The sequence below is a fragment of the Heterocephalus glaber genome, unplaced genomic scaffold (assembly GCF_053883595.1).
Source record: "Heterocephalus glaber isolate CG9 unplaced genomic scaffold, H.glaber_assembly_v1.0 deba00001760, whole genome shotgun sequence".
NCBI lineage: Eukaryota > Metazoa > Chordata > Mammalia > Rodentia > Bathyergidae > Heterocephalus > Heterocephalus glaber.
The window spans coordinates 8782946-8797360 of record NW_028258457.1 but is presented as its reverse complement, the minus strand read 5'-3'; the positions used below and the strand labels follow the sequence as shown (position 1 = coordinate 8797360).

Genomic DNA, 14415 nt, shown 5'->3' with positions numbered 1-14415 from the left:
AAGGTCCTTACAAAATTTCCCTGGTGTGAGATGCCACCTGTCACCAATCCCTTCATTGTACACCAGCTACACGGGCCTCCTCCATGTTCTTCCAACATCCCAGCTATATTCCTACCCCAGGACCTTTGTACATGCTACCTCTACCATCTCTCTTCCCCTAGATGCCTCAGCCTCCTTTGTATCATCTTGGCCAAGCCACTCAATCCAGATAGTTCTCCTGTCCCTCTCCATCCCCTGTGACTCTGTCCTATGCTCTTATGGGACTCTCACCTCCACCTGACATAGTATAGATTTATCTGTGGAGTTGTTACTCCCCACTCCTGTCCTAGAATGTCAGTTCCACAGGGTTGAGATTTCTGCCTGTTTTGCTCACCATTATATGCCTAGCACATAATAGGTGCTCAATACATGTTTGTTGAGGGGCCAGAGATTTAGCTCAGTGGCACTGCCCCTGCCTTGCAAGCACAAGGTCCTGAGTTCGATCCCCAGTAATGCAAAAAAAAAAAAGGAAATATATTTGGTCTTCCCCCAGTGCTTGTGTCAGAGGTCCTAAATTCCTTAGGATTTCCTGGATGATAGGGTGTTCTTTGCTATTCAGACAGAATCTCTTCAGGCTGGGGATTTAGCTCAGTGGTTCCAGTGCCTGCCTCACAAGTGCAAGGTCCTGAGTTCGATTCCTGGTACCAATAAAATGTTTGTTGAGTGAATGGAGATGCCCCCAGTAGAATGTGTGTCATTCACATAACAGGAGGAGGGATTAGAAGTGAGGCCTGGCTGTGTGACACACTGTAACCAAAGGAATCTAAGTCACTTGGACAGAGCTTTAGAGACTGGTAGGCTGTGACCTCCCTGTTTGTTTTCTGCCTCAATGATTTTGTCACAAGACAGCCTCCATCATCTTGGGTCCCTGTGTGGCCACCATGGACAGTACCCCCTCACCCCCAGCCAAAGATGGGTGCAGTATGGAAGCAAGAAATAAGCTGGGCAAGGTGGTGCATGTGTGTAGTTCCAGCACTCTGGGAGGCTGAGGCAGGAGGGTTGCTAAATTCAAGTCCTGCCTGGGTGACTCAGTGATTTAGCAAGACCCTGTGCCAAAATTTAAAAAAAAACAAAACAAAAACAGAAAGAAAAAGAAACTGGGAGAGGTTAAGCCATTGAGAGTTTACATTATTACCATAGTGTTTCTTAGCCTGTCTCTGTCTCTCTCCTTTCTCAAGACAAGGGCTTGCTGTGTAGCCCGGGCTGGCCTCAAACTCACGATCCTCCTGCCTCAGCCTCCCAGTGATTACACGCAGGAGCCACCACATCCACAGCTCAGCCTCTCCTGACTGATGTGAAACTTTTCCCCCGAGAAACATGTCCTGGAAATACAGGGTCCTGAGTCTTGGTTCTCCTCTGGGAGGTCGGCAAAGAGCTTCTTGCTGACAGCTGCTCAGACCCTCCCCATCGCCCTCCTCACCTCCAGCTGAAGGTGCAGGTCGCTCACTGCAGGCCCCGTCAGGTGGCAGCACTGACAGTGGGTCCACAGCACTTAGTCTGGGCCGGGATTTATGGCCCCCAGATGAGGATGCTTTATGGCTGGGAGCTGGCCAGAGGTGGTGGTAACTTCCTCCCTCCCCCTTCCCAGAGATGGTCTGGAACTTCAGGACACTGAGCGCTCCTGGGACTGGAGAGGGGGATCCCTGAGAGGAGTCCAGCTGAGGGTCTGGGCTCGCCCCCTGCAGACCACCCATGCCCTTTAGCTCATGATCATGGCTTTGGGAGGTCCCGCGGCTCAGCTTTTCCTACAACTCCTCTTTACTGAGCACTTACTATGTGCCTGCTCACTTCCATTCTTTCCCCCAGTCTCTAAGAAGGTGAAATTGATTTAGACACTGACAGACATTTATTCCAGACCTACTGTGTGCTGGGCTGCAGTGATGAATGACACAACCTCTCCTTGCTGAACATCTACTATGCCATTTGTTTTTTGGTACCGGGGCTCGAACTCGGGTCCTTGCACTTGCAAGGCAGGTGGCGAAACCACTGAGCTAAATCCCCAGCCCTACTAAGCCATTTGTTTCCATCTGAGGGTGGAACCTGAGAAGCCCTACAACAGCACAACTGCTGATTCAGCCGACTGAAAAATATTTACTGTAAGTCTACCGTGAGCTTGGCATGATGACACATACCTGTAATCCTAGTGCTTGGGAGGCCGAGGCAGGAGGATCGCGAGTTCGAGCCCAGCCAGCAACTTAGCAACTTAACGAGAGCCTGTCTATAAATAGTTGATAGATAGATATAGATAGATAGATAGATGAGGGGCATGGATCTAGCTTAGTGTGAGGGTCCTGGGTTACATCTCTAGTACCACCAAAAAAAGCCTACTATGTGTAAGGCCTTAGGGTTCAGTGGTAATGAGCAAATCTCAGACTTCTTCATGGATCTTCTAGTCTAATGGAGACTGAATTCTCCTTGACTAATGAGAAAATTGGAGTTTAGAGAGATTAAATAATTTTCTGCAAGGTCACACAGCTGGTAAACTGCAGTGTCAAAATTCAAATTCAGGTATCTTGACTCATAATCTTAGCACTAACTGAGCAACTTTTATGAAATGCAGTGAGCTAAGGGTTTTCAAGTACATATGTGCACGAAATTTATAGTTCTGCTGAATAAATAAAATGGATATAAGGATCACTGAGTTGGCCCATGGATGAATGAGGATATGGATGAGCGGAAGGGTGGATGCATGGATCATAAAACAATGGACGGGTGAGTGTATGGGTAGAGAGATGGACAGATGGGTGGGATTCCTAAAAAGATACATAATGGATACTGAGTGGGTGGAGAGATGGATGGGTGAAAAGGTAGATGAGTTAGAAGAAGGATGAAAAGGTGGGTGTCGAGGCAGGTGAATAAAAGAATGGGTTCAAGGGTGGGTGTACAGATGCTACAAAGAACAGGTGTGTGGATGCAGGATAGATGCACGGATGGAAGGATGGAGAGACAGACAGATGGTGAGATGGAAGGATGGCGGGAGTGAACGAGATAGATAGAGGGATGGATGGATGGATGCAGAGATGGATGAGTGGGTGAACAGATGGATGGATGGATGATGGACAGAGACAGTGAGACGGTGGAAGGACGAGTAAAGATGGATGGAGAGATGGGAGGATAGAATGGATGGGTGGGGAGCTGGACAATGGGTCTCTGTTACCCACAACAGTTCTGTCGGGTAGGAATTATTTCCATTTTAAAGATGAGAAATCCATGGCCGGGGATTTAGCTCAGTGGTTCCAATGCCTGCCTCGCAAGCGCAAGGTCCCGAGTTCGATCCCCAGTACCAAAAAAAAAAAAAAAAAAGATGAGGAAACCACGGGGTGTGGTGGCTCATGCCTGTAATCCAAGCTTTCACAAAGCTGAGGCAGGAGACTGCTGTGAGTTCAAGGCCAGCCAGGCGACACAGTGGATTCAAGGCCAGCTTGAACTGCAGAGTGAGACTCTCCCTCAAAAACAAAGATGAGGGCTGGGGAATTAGCTCAGTGGCCCTGTGCCTGCCTCGCAAGTATAAAGTCCTGAGTTCAATCCCTGCTACAAAAAAAAAAGATGAAGCAAGTGTAGGTCAGAGTGGTGCAGTCACTCACCCAGCGTCTCATAGCAGGCTGGGGGCAAATCTAGACTCTAGTGCAGATTTATCAAACTCCCAAGACCCTTTCCTGAGCACTCTCTCGAGTTTTCTTCTAGGCTGTCAACAGAGTCCTTTAGTATCTCACTCCACGAAGCCCTTCAGAAGGCACCGGAGGGCTGGGGGGGGCCGGTGTCAGTGCCTTGATGGCCTTCGCTCTCAGCAGTACTTCCTGGAAGGCTTGGATCAAGGAGCGTTAGCTACAAAGGAGCCAGAAAGGGGACCAGGTCCGTTTTGGCACAAACACACAGAAAACACGGGATTCACGGGCCGGGGATTTAGCACAGTGGTTTCGCTGCCTGCTGCGCAAGCGCAAGGACCCGAGTTCGATCCCCCGTACCAAAAAACCCCCACAAAAACCAACAACATGGGATTCACACACAGTGTCCCCATGCAGTCAAGGCACGCGAGCACACCTTCATAAACACATACTCACACCTGCAGGCACACTCGCAGCGCCACGCATGTCTATACTACATGCACACAGAAAGTGTGCACACACAAGCATCACACAGATGTGTACACAATCATAACGCAGAGGCACGCTCTTGCTTACGTACACGTCCCCCAGATTCTCCATCTGCTTGCATTCACACACACACAAACCTGCCCATAACACATGAGTGCATCTCACACTCACACTCACCCAGGGGAGGGGAATTCGGCTTCCGATTTCAGCAACCCATCTCTGACCGCTGGCATGACAACAGCAACTCCCTATGCACACACGTTACCGCGTAACACACACAGACCCGAAGCCAGGGAGGGACGTGCAACTGTAGGTTCACACTCAGATCCAGACACACTCACCAGGACATACCCACACTGGTTCTGCCTGTGCCCTCACGTAGCCAAACACAACTGGACCTTTGTGTTGGCAATGCACATAAAACTCTCTTCACATCTCCAACCTCCCCCACACCCACACCAGTACGTACCCAAACAGCATCACTTGATGTGACACACACAGAAAGACACTTTCCCACGCTGGCTACAAGTCTGAGAATTTGGACGCAAGGCTCACACTTGTGTCAAGCTTGGAGCCACATCCCCCAGGGGCTGGGCTGAGCCCAGGCACAGTAGCTGGGTGCCCCCTGCCTCTCCTGCCTCTCCCCACACTGGCCTGCGACCCTTGGAAGCACTCTTTTTTTTTTTCTTTCCCAGTGAGCGAGAGACTGGAGGGAAGCGATTGCTACTGAGGATTAACCAGGGGGGGTTGGAGAAGTTGGGGCGCTATAAACAGACGAGAGGGTGTCTGCCGCATCCCAGCCCATATACTGGGAGGAGCCCCCACAGACTGAAGATGGGAGGGGCTCCAAGAAAGGCAAAAGGTGGGCGAGGAGAGGCTGAGGGAAGTTCACAAGGGAGGAAGCCCCAGGACAAGACCAGCGTGATGACCACACTGAGAGCCCCCTTTTATTTCTCCCAGGACTAGCTCCGTGGCAGGGAAACAGAAGAAGGGCGACCAGAGGGGAGGGAGGTGGAGCGGGAAGGGGCAACCCTGGCTCGGGGCAGCCCCATCTGGCCACCAGGGTGGGCGACTTATGGGGGTAAATTCTGGGCACATGGTCAGACAGCGCAGGAGGAGTGAGTGCTGGTGGGCGGGTTGCTGGGGGAGGAAATGAGAGACAAAAAGAGATACAAAGTCAGGAACAGCCAGACAGAGACGAGGAAAGACGGAAATAGAGAGATCCAGAGAGGGAGGGAGGAAGGGAGGGAGGCAGAGGGAGAGAGAGAGGGAGAGAACCACTCAGAGACCCTACCCCGAAGGCTCAGGGAAGACCCTGGGAGACCCAGAAGAGGCAGGGTCCCCCTGTTTCCCCCGCCCGCTCCGCCCCCCTCAGCTGGGACCCGGCTCAATTCCGCAGCCCTGGCCGCCCCCGCCCGGGGCTGGAGCGGACTCAGCCCGCGGTTGGCACCGGGGCGCTGCTCCCTGCCTATCCCGACCCGATCGATGACAGTCACTCCGACCCGGCGCGGACGGCCAGGGGTCCCGGGGCTCCCTCCACGCCCAGTTCCCCCAAGACCCCCTCCCCGGATCTCCGGGCACGTTGGGGGTGCTGAGGGGAGGGGACCCCCGGGGCTGCGGCGGCAGCGGCGACACGGGTGGCACCACGCCCCCCGGGAGCGCCCCCCCTCCCTGCGCGGCGGCCACTCACGATTTTCTCGGAGGAGCCCGCGCGGGACACGGTGCCGTTGAGCCCCACGAGCGAGGGTAGCGTCTGCGACATCCAGTTGGTGACCATGGCCATGGTGCTCAGCACAGCCCCGATCTTCAGCAGCGGAACCGACATCGCGCCCCCGCCTCATGCCCCGCCGCGCGGCCCCGGTCCTGCCCGCCACCAGGCAGGCGCTCCGTCCGTCGTTCCTCGCCACCCAGCCGTCCCCTGGGGATGGGTGAGGTGATAGTGACCCAAGCGCCCAAGCGCGGGAGGGGGCCGGGGCCAGGGCCGGGGCCGGCGCCGGGGCGGGGGGCGCGGAGACGCGGGCTGCGGCTCGGTGCGCCTGGCGCGCTCCGCTTATAAAGGCGGCCCCCGCCCAGCGCGCCGGGCGCCTCCAACCGCGTGACGTCACGGGGCGGCCCCGCCCCTGACGGCCCCGCCCCCAGGTGGCGGACCCCCCGCCCCGCCCCGCCCCCACCGCCGCGGCATCCCCGGGCCCGCCCCCCGCGGCATCCCCGGGTCCCCCAGGCGCGCAGCCCCTCTCCAAACCCTCGCTCACCCGGGACAGCCGCTCCCCTCTGTCACATGGAACTGCCAGGGGGCTGCGTGGAAGTCGCAAGTCCCCACCCACCTGCCGGTGAGAACAGCGACCCTGGCGCCCAAGCCCAGGAAAGCGACTCAAGCGCGCCCTGAACCGCGCACGCAAGGGACACCCGGGTCTCAGGAGAAAAGGGGGCACCCCGGTGCCAGATACGCTGGGGACCCCTGGCTTGCGTGGTTGGGGACGAGAGCGCCTAGGGTGGCCGGGTCTGGAGGCGGCCGGCGAGGAGATGGGGAGGGGGGGCTGGGGTCCCCAGCGCGCCGAAGTGGCCTTGGTGCTAGTCCCGGGCCGGCCGCACGCGCATCTTGAACTTGGGCCGGGGGCGAGGACGTACACTAGGGAACTCGCACGCGGGGACCCTCCTCCAGTCCTGCAGCCCCGAGGACCTGCTCCGGGGCTCGCCCCTTTGGGGAAGAGGGAAGCGCAGTGCGCGCACCGAAAGGGCACCCACCCGGGCTCATGCCGGCGGCGCCGTTTTCTCCGTTTTGCCCGCACTCACGCCCCCTCCTGGCGTCCCCGCGTCACCTCGCGCCGCCGCCGCCGCTGTCGCCCTCGGCCCTCGGCCGCCGCCGTCTGGAGGCGGCGATGACTCAGGCCTTTCCCGCGGCGGTGGCTCCCAGGGCTCGCCGAGGGGGAGGGGGTGGGGAGGCGCCGGGGCCGAGGGTCCTGGAGAGTCTGCTGTCCCGACCGGGACCACACGGAGACGCTGGCTCTTTCCCACGTGACCTCTGGCAGGGACTTCTCCTTGCCTCAGTTTCCTCCTCTGCAAAGTGGCTGTGTCTGAGGACTAGTGGATCTAATACGCATAAAAGGTTTGGGTAGCACGGTATGGTGGTGCATGTGTGTAACTCTAGCTATCAGGAGGCTGAGGCAGGAGGATGGCAAGTCTGAAGCCAGTCTGGTCAACTGAGTGACACCCTGTCTCAAAAAAACATAAAAAATGCTGGGAAATAGCTCAGTGCTAGAGCACTTGCCTACCAAGAGCGAGGCCTTGGCTTCTAGCCCCAGCACCCAGTGGGGTGGGTGTCAGGATAGAGGCCCAGAATCAAGTGATTTACTGAGCATCTACTACATCCTGGACACTGTCAAGTCAAAAACGGCTGGCTATGGGAAACTTCATTCTATGGGGTGAGACAGACCAGAAATAGAGAAAGAGACAGAAATACAAATAGGATATCAAGAGGAAAGGGGAGGGGTAGTTCTAAACAGGGTGATTAGGGAAGGTAAGAGTTAAGGAGAGAGTTGAAGGCGATGAGGGAGGGAATCTTTGGGATTTCTGGGAGAAGAGTTCCCAACAACAGCATCAGCAAGTGCAAAGGCCCTGAGGCAGTTCAAGCAACAGGAAGGAAGCCAGCATGGTTGGAACAGAATGAGCCAGAGGGAAGGGGGGAAGGGAGTGCCTGCACAGCACTTTGCAGTGTCTGGGCCCTGATACATTTTTCGTAAATGGGAGCTGCCATTGTTATTATTTGCAACTGATAAATGACCCCTTCCAAAAAAAAAAAACAATGAATTCTTGCCAACTGGTGCTAAAGTTTCCATTTATGAGCACTGAAAATTTTGCAAATAGCCTTTCCAGCGCAGGCTGCAATGTCCCAAGTACCTGCATCCCCTGAAAGGTAAGGAAACCACGCTCAGAGAAGAGAGGGGACCAGTTCAGAGTGGGCCAGCAGGAAGTGGGGGCAGGATTTGAAGTCAGGCCTAGCTGATTTCAGACCCCAAGATTGCTTGGTGCCAGGCCCTCTAGATCAGGCAATTTGGGGCTCCGTGGTCCTCTGCCTCCAAGGAAGGTCTACACGCGCATGTGCACTTTTTTTTTTTTTTTTTTTTTGGTACCAGGGATTGAACTCGGGACCTTGCGCTTACAAAGCGGGCGTCAGAACCACTGAGCTGAATCCCCGGCCCCCATATGCACTTTTGCCTAAAATTGTGCGTGACCACTCCATCCCCTCTGTGCCTCCAGAACGCCTCTCACTAATGAGATCCATATCCCACCAGTCCCTACCCATCATTCCTCTCCGATTTCAGAGACACTGCATCATTTCCTAGTTCTGCCCTAGTTCTCCTCAAAGTGGATCCCTAAATGTCTGTCTCCCTCCAAAGCATTGTCCTGTGCCTGTCCCTTCTCAATCTGCACCTTATACCTGGTACCATCACACACACACTTCTCAGGTTTTGGTTCCTGCCCCAGGACCTCTGCACTTGCTTTCTTTTACCCAGGACAGTATTACCACAGATGCCCATATGTTTTGTTCCTTGACTTTGTTTATGTTTCTGCTCTGTCCCCACCCTTGTCTAGAAAACTACATTTCCCAGGGAGCTTTTGTGGGAAACTGAATGTTCTATAGGGTGAGACAGACCAGAAATAGAGAAAGAGACAGAAATACAAATAGGATATCAAGAGGAAAGGGGAGGGGTAGTTCTAAACAGGGTGGTTAGGGAAGCTAAGAGTTAAGCAATGGAAGGTGCTGGAGGGAACGTGGAGACTGGGGAGGAAGGGAGAAGGCAGGACAGCTGTGTGCTCTCTGCTGGGGTGGCGAGTGTTTCTGACAGTGTGTCCCACGTGCCTCTGTCAGGCCACCCCGGTGCTCTGTCTCTTCCTCTGCTGTAACTGATTACCAGCTTCCCTGATAATCCCATTTAGCTTCTCAACTCTTCCATCCCCACTTAACCAATCCCCTGTATTAAATTCTCTCTTGCTGAAACACCTGGTTTCTCTCCCTGTGTTGCCCAGGCAGAACATGAACTTGGATCTTCCTGCTTCAGCCTCCCAGTACTGGGAAAAAAAAGTGGCCTGTCTCCCTGACTAGAATCGGAGTGCCATGGCCATCTTTTTCCCCCCATTCCTTTCTTTTCTTCTGTCAGTTCTGGGGACCAAACACAGGGCTTTGTATATGCTAAGCATGTGCTATACCCCTGAGCTATACCCCAGGTCCAAGAAATTGTTTTTAGCCGGGTATGGTGATGCACACCTGTGATCCTAGCACTCTGGAAGGCTAAGGCAGGAGGGTCACAAGTTTGAGCCCAGCCTGGGCAACTTAGTGAGACCCATCTCAAAATAAAACACATCACACCCACGAGCGTGGCATCAGTCAAAAAAAATACAGTAGCAAGTTTTGGTGAGGAGGCAGAATAACTGGAGCTCACATACACTGCTAAGTATATTAATATTAATATTTTTTGGTTTTTGTACCGGGGATTGAACTCGGGTCCTCGTGCTTGCGCAGCAGGTGGCAAAACCACTGAGCTAAATCCCCAGCCATATTAAGATTTTTTTGGAGACAGGGTCTTGCTATGTATTTCAGGCTGGTCTTGAACTCACTATGTAGCCCAAGTTGGCCTTGAACTTGAGGCAATCCTCCTGCCTCCGTCTCCCAAATTCTGGGATGACAGATGTGCACCGCTACACCTGGCAAGAATATTATTAATAACTAGGAAGAATAAATTTTGCAATCACTTTGAGAAACAACTTAGCAATTTCTTAAGTTAAAGGAAATTTGCCATAAGACACAATGATTCCAGCCAGAGGCTGAGGCAGGAGGATCACCATGAGTTCAAGGCCATCTTGGACTACATAGTGATCAGCCCAAAATACATAGCAAGACCCTGTCTCGAAACAAAAACCAAACCAAACCTCTGCAATTCCATCTACCCAAGAGAAACAAAAGGAAAAGGAAAGATATGTACATGAATATTTACAGGGGCATTTTTCATAATGAGTAAAACCCAATGCAAATCGCTTGCTGGGTGGATAAAACCAACTACATTACATCGATATGATGGAAGGCTTTCAGCCATAAAAAGGTAGGAACTATTGATATATGCTATGACGTGGATGAACCTCAAAAATATTTTGCTAAGTAAAAGAAGCCAGACAGAAAAGGCCACATACTTTATGATTCCATTTATACAAAATGTCCAGAAAAGGCAAATCAATAGAGATAGAAAGTAGATTAGTGATTTCCTGGAACAGAATGTAAATAGAACTTGGGGGGGGTCCTAAAACTGGGTTGGGGTGGAGCTTGCTTAATTCTGCAAAATATGAAAAGTCATTGAATTGCACAATTAAACAGGTGAATTTTATAGTATTTAAACCCTACCTCCATGAAGCTTTTTGGTTTGGTTTGGTTTGTTTCGTTTTTGAAACAGGGTCTTGCCATGTAGTCCTTAAACTCAGTATGTAGCCCAGGGTGGCCTTGAACTTGCAGTGATCCTCCTGCCTCAGCCTCCTGAATGCTGGGATCACAGGCATGTGCTACCACGCCCAGCTCTGTGAAACTATTAAAGAAGAAGGAACATTGCTACACTTTCTGTTAGCTCCTCTTTGAAAATAAGTGCCTCTTTCAACACTAAAGGATGCCTGCTTCTGCCAAGTCCTGGCTGTGAGACACCCACAGTCAGAAACTAGATTATCCCCTTTAACTCTTCCTCCTCCTTTATCCAAACTGGCATGGAAGCCAGCTGATCCTGATGCAGAAAGAGCTCAACAAAGAGTCCCCTCCTCTTTGTCACTATCACTCCAAGCATCATGCTGTGAGCCACTGAAAGAAATTTTTTTTTCTCTCACTGAAAATTCCCAGGGTGAAAAGATTCATAACTGTCAGAATAATATCAATAATTGCTAAGGTGTATTAAGTATTTATCACGTGCAAGGCGTGATCTGCAACAAGATACAAATAGCAACTTGTTTAACCCTCAGACTACCACTGGTAGGACTATAATTTCCATTTTTTAAAATGAAGAAACTCAGGCACAGAATTCAGGCTAAGAAATTTCCCCACAGGCACCCAGGATTCAATTCCAGAGTCTCCGTGGGGCTGGGTCATTTGGACAAATTCACGGGGAGGATGAATGTTGATCCCTACCTCACGCCATATGCAGCAGTTAATTCTGGACAATTATGCATCTAAATGCAAAAGATGACCAATAAAACTTTAAGAAGACAACAGAGAAGATTGTCCTCATTACTGTAGGGTAGGCAAAGCTTTCTAAAACAGGTCCCCACCAAGCACTAACCATGACAGGAAAAATTACGATTTGAACTGTGTCAAAAATAAGAAATTTTGCTGAGCGCAGTGACACACTGGGCCTGTAATCCCAGCTACTTGGGAGGCTGTGGCAGGAGGATCTCAAATTCTAGCCCAGCTTGGGCAACTTAACAACTTAGTGAGACCCTTTCTCAAAATAAAAAAATCAAAAAGGGCTGGGGATGTAGCTCAGGGCATAGATCCTAGATTTAATTCATAGTATTAAAAAAAAGAAGAAGAGGCCGGGGATTTAGCTGTGGTTTCACCGCCTGCTGTGCAAGTGCAAGGATCCAAGTTCCATCCCCGGTACCAATAAATAAATAAATAAATAAGAGTGGAGGAAAGATAGCCTCTTTAATAAATGGTGTTGGAAAAACTGGATTTCAACCTGCCAAAGATTCAAACTAGACCCCTGGTTTTCACCATGCACCAAACTAAAATTGAAGTGGATTAAAAATAAAAATATTAAAACAGAAACACTAAACCAGCTGGAAGATAAGTTAGGTGGAACTCTTGAAGACATTGGCATAGGAAAAGACTTTATGAACAAAACCTCAGTAGCACGGGAACCAGCACAAAGAATCAACAACTGGGATCTCATCTTATTAAAAAGCTTCTGCACTGCAAGAGAAACCACCAACAGAGCTAAGAGACAACCCACAATGTGGGAAAAATTTTTACCAGCTGTTCCTCAAAGGACTACTATCTAGAATACCTAAAGAACTCAAAAAAATCAGACCCCCCCAAATATAAAGACTCAGTTAAAAAATTGGCATCTGAAATGAACAGACATTTCTCAAAGAAGTTTAAAAGCAGCAAATACATGTATGAAAAATTGTTCAACATTTTCATTCGAGAGATGCAGATGAAAACAACACTGAGATTCCACCTCACCCCAGAAGGAATGGCTACTATCAAGAAATCAACCAATAACAAATGTTGGCGGGGGTGCAGGGAGAAAGGAACCCTTCTCCATTGTTGGTGGGAGTGCAGACTGGTGCAACCACTGTGGTAATCAGTGTGGAGATACCTCAGAGAACTAGGGCTGGAGGTCCCATTTGACCCAGCTATTCCCCTGCTGGGTATCTTCCCAAAAGAAAGAAAAGAATCGTACCACAGCGATACATGCGCACCCATGTTTATAGCAGCACAGTTTGTAATAGCGAAAGCTTGGAAACAGCCCAAGTGCCCATCAACTGGAGACTGGATAAAGAAGATGTGCTTTTTTTAATAAAATGGAGTACTACTCAGCCATAAAGAATGAGAAACTAGAGACATTTATAGCTAACTGGATGCACACCACAGCCATACTCTTAAGTGAAATAAATAGGACACACGTGTGTAAATACTGAATAGTCTCTCTTGTGTGAGAAACTAAAAGTGTAAATAAGGATCAAAATGTATAATTGATAAAGTGAAATAGGAAGAAAAGGTCTAAAGGGGTCGAGGAAGTGGGAGGGGTAGGGGAAAGGAAAGAAGGGAAAAGAAAAAATATGAGAAAAGGAAAAAATGGAAATAAAGTCTGTAAATAGGGAGGGTTGGAGGAGGTGAAGGAAGGGCAGGGGAATGGGGAAAAAATAAGTACCAAGATACATCATGTAAAGGTACAAGATCCCAATGATGAATGTAACCGTACTGTATACCTAAAATGCACCAATAAATTTAATGAAAATAAAAAGAAGAAAAAGAAAAGATAAAGGAACAGGCTAATGGAGAAGAAAAATTGGAACAGACATTTCACAAAAGGGAATCTCCAGGTGGTCAATGAAGAGGTGAAAAAACATAACACTAATTAGTAATCATCAGAAAATGGAAATTAAAGGCACAAGGTAGCCAGGAGTGGTGGTGCCCATCAGTAATCCCAGCACCTAGGAGGCTGAGGCAGGAGGATCACTGTGAGTTTGAGTTTTCATTTTTAAAATCTTTTTCATGTCCTTTCTGACACTTTCTCTCTCCCTCTCTCTCTCTCTCTCTCTCTCTCTCTCAACACAGGGTCTCACTATGTAGTTCAGGCTGGCCTCACACTTGCATTGATCCTCCTGCTTCAGCCTCCTGAGTGCTGGGATGACAAGTGTGGACCACCACGTCGGGCTGACACTTCTTCTTTTTTTTTTTGTACCAGGATCGAAATCGGGACCTTGTGCTTGTGAGGCAGGCGCCGGAACCACTGAGCTAAATCCCCGGCCCTGGCTGACACTTCTTTTCTTTTCTTTATTTTTGTTTTTGTACCAGGAATTGAACTCAGGGCCCCGCACTTGACAGGCAGGTGCTGTGCCACTGAGCTACATCCCTGGCCCTCTTTTTTTGGTTTGTTTTTAAAAATTTTAATGTAATACAAGTAGATACTAATAAAATACAAAAAAAAGCTCTTCTATGAAAAAATAAAACAAAATTTCATAACAAAATAATGAGAGAGTAACAATGGTGAGTATACCGCTTATCACAATCTTAAGTGAATGGCCTGAAGCACTTTTGGAAGAGAGTTAGGGAGTCGGAAAGCCTGTTGGGTAGTATCTTGCCCCACCACCCTGCCATTCCCCTCCCAGGCATATATCAGAGCTTCATTATTCATGATTCCATATTGGCAAACTTGCCTACTCCCTATAATTTTTTTCTGGATGGCCAACTCACCAGGGTTTTTGTAGTCATTTGTGAACATGCACAGAATTGAAAAATAGTTTTCCCCCCTGGGGATTGAACTCAGGACCTTGGCACTAAGCTACATTCCCAGCCCTCTTCTTTTTACTTCTTCTTTTGAGACAGAATCTTGCTAAATTGCCCAGGTTGGACTTAAATTTGGCATCCTCCTGCCTCAGCCTCCCAGAGTGCTAGGATTACAGGGGTGTGCCATTGTCCCCTGCCATTCTTATGCATTTTGCTTGCTGTTGGTTTTATCTTTTTTTTTTTTTGTACCGGGGATCGAACTCAGGACCTTGTGCTTTTGAGGCAGATGGCAGAACC

General features: G+C 50.1%; 1 protein-coding gene across 6 annotated transcripts in view; it reads right to left on the bottom strand.

Annotated features, from left to right (window-relative positions):
* Olfm2 (olfactomedin 2) overlaps positions 1-14415 on the bottom strand; it is a 65650-nt gene that overhangs the window by 42656 nt on the left and 8579 nt on the right. For 2 of the 6 annotated variants that reach the window (XM_087201535.1, XM_021244982.2), the window contains exon 2: positions 5824-6051. The exons of 2 other annotated variants lie outside the window; for them this stretch is intronic. In XM_087201535.1, the coding sequence (XP_087057661.1) occupies positions 5824-5958 (135 nt within the window). In that variant the 5' untranslated portion in view covers positions 5959-6051. Of the gene's footprint in view, positions 1-5823; positions 6161-14415 lie in introns of those variants that run through there. 2 more of the 6 variants (XM_021244983.2, XM_087201534.1) reach the window with 2 other exon arrangements.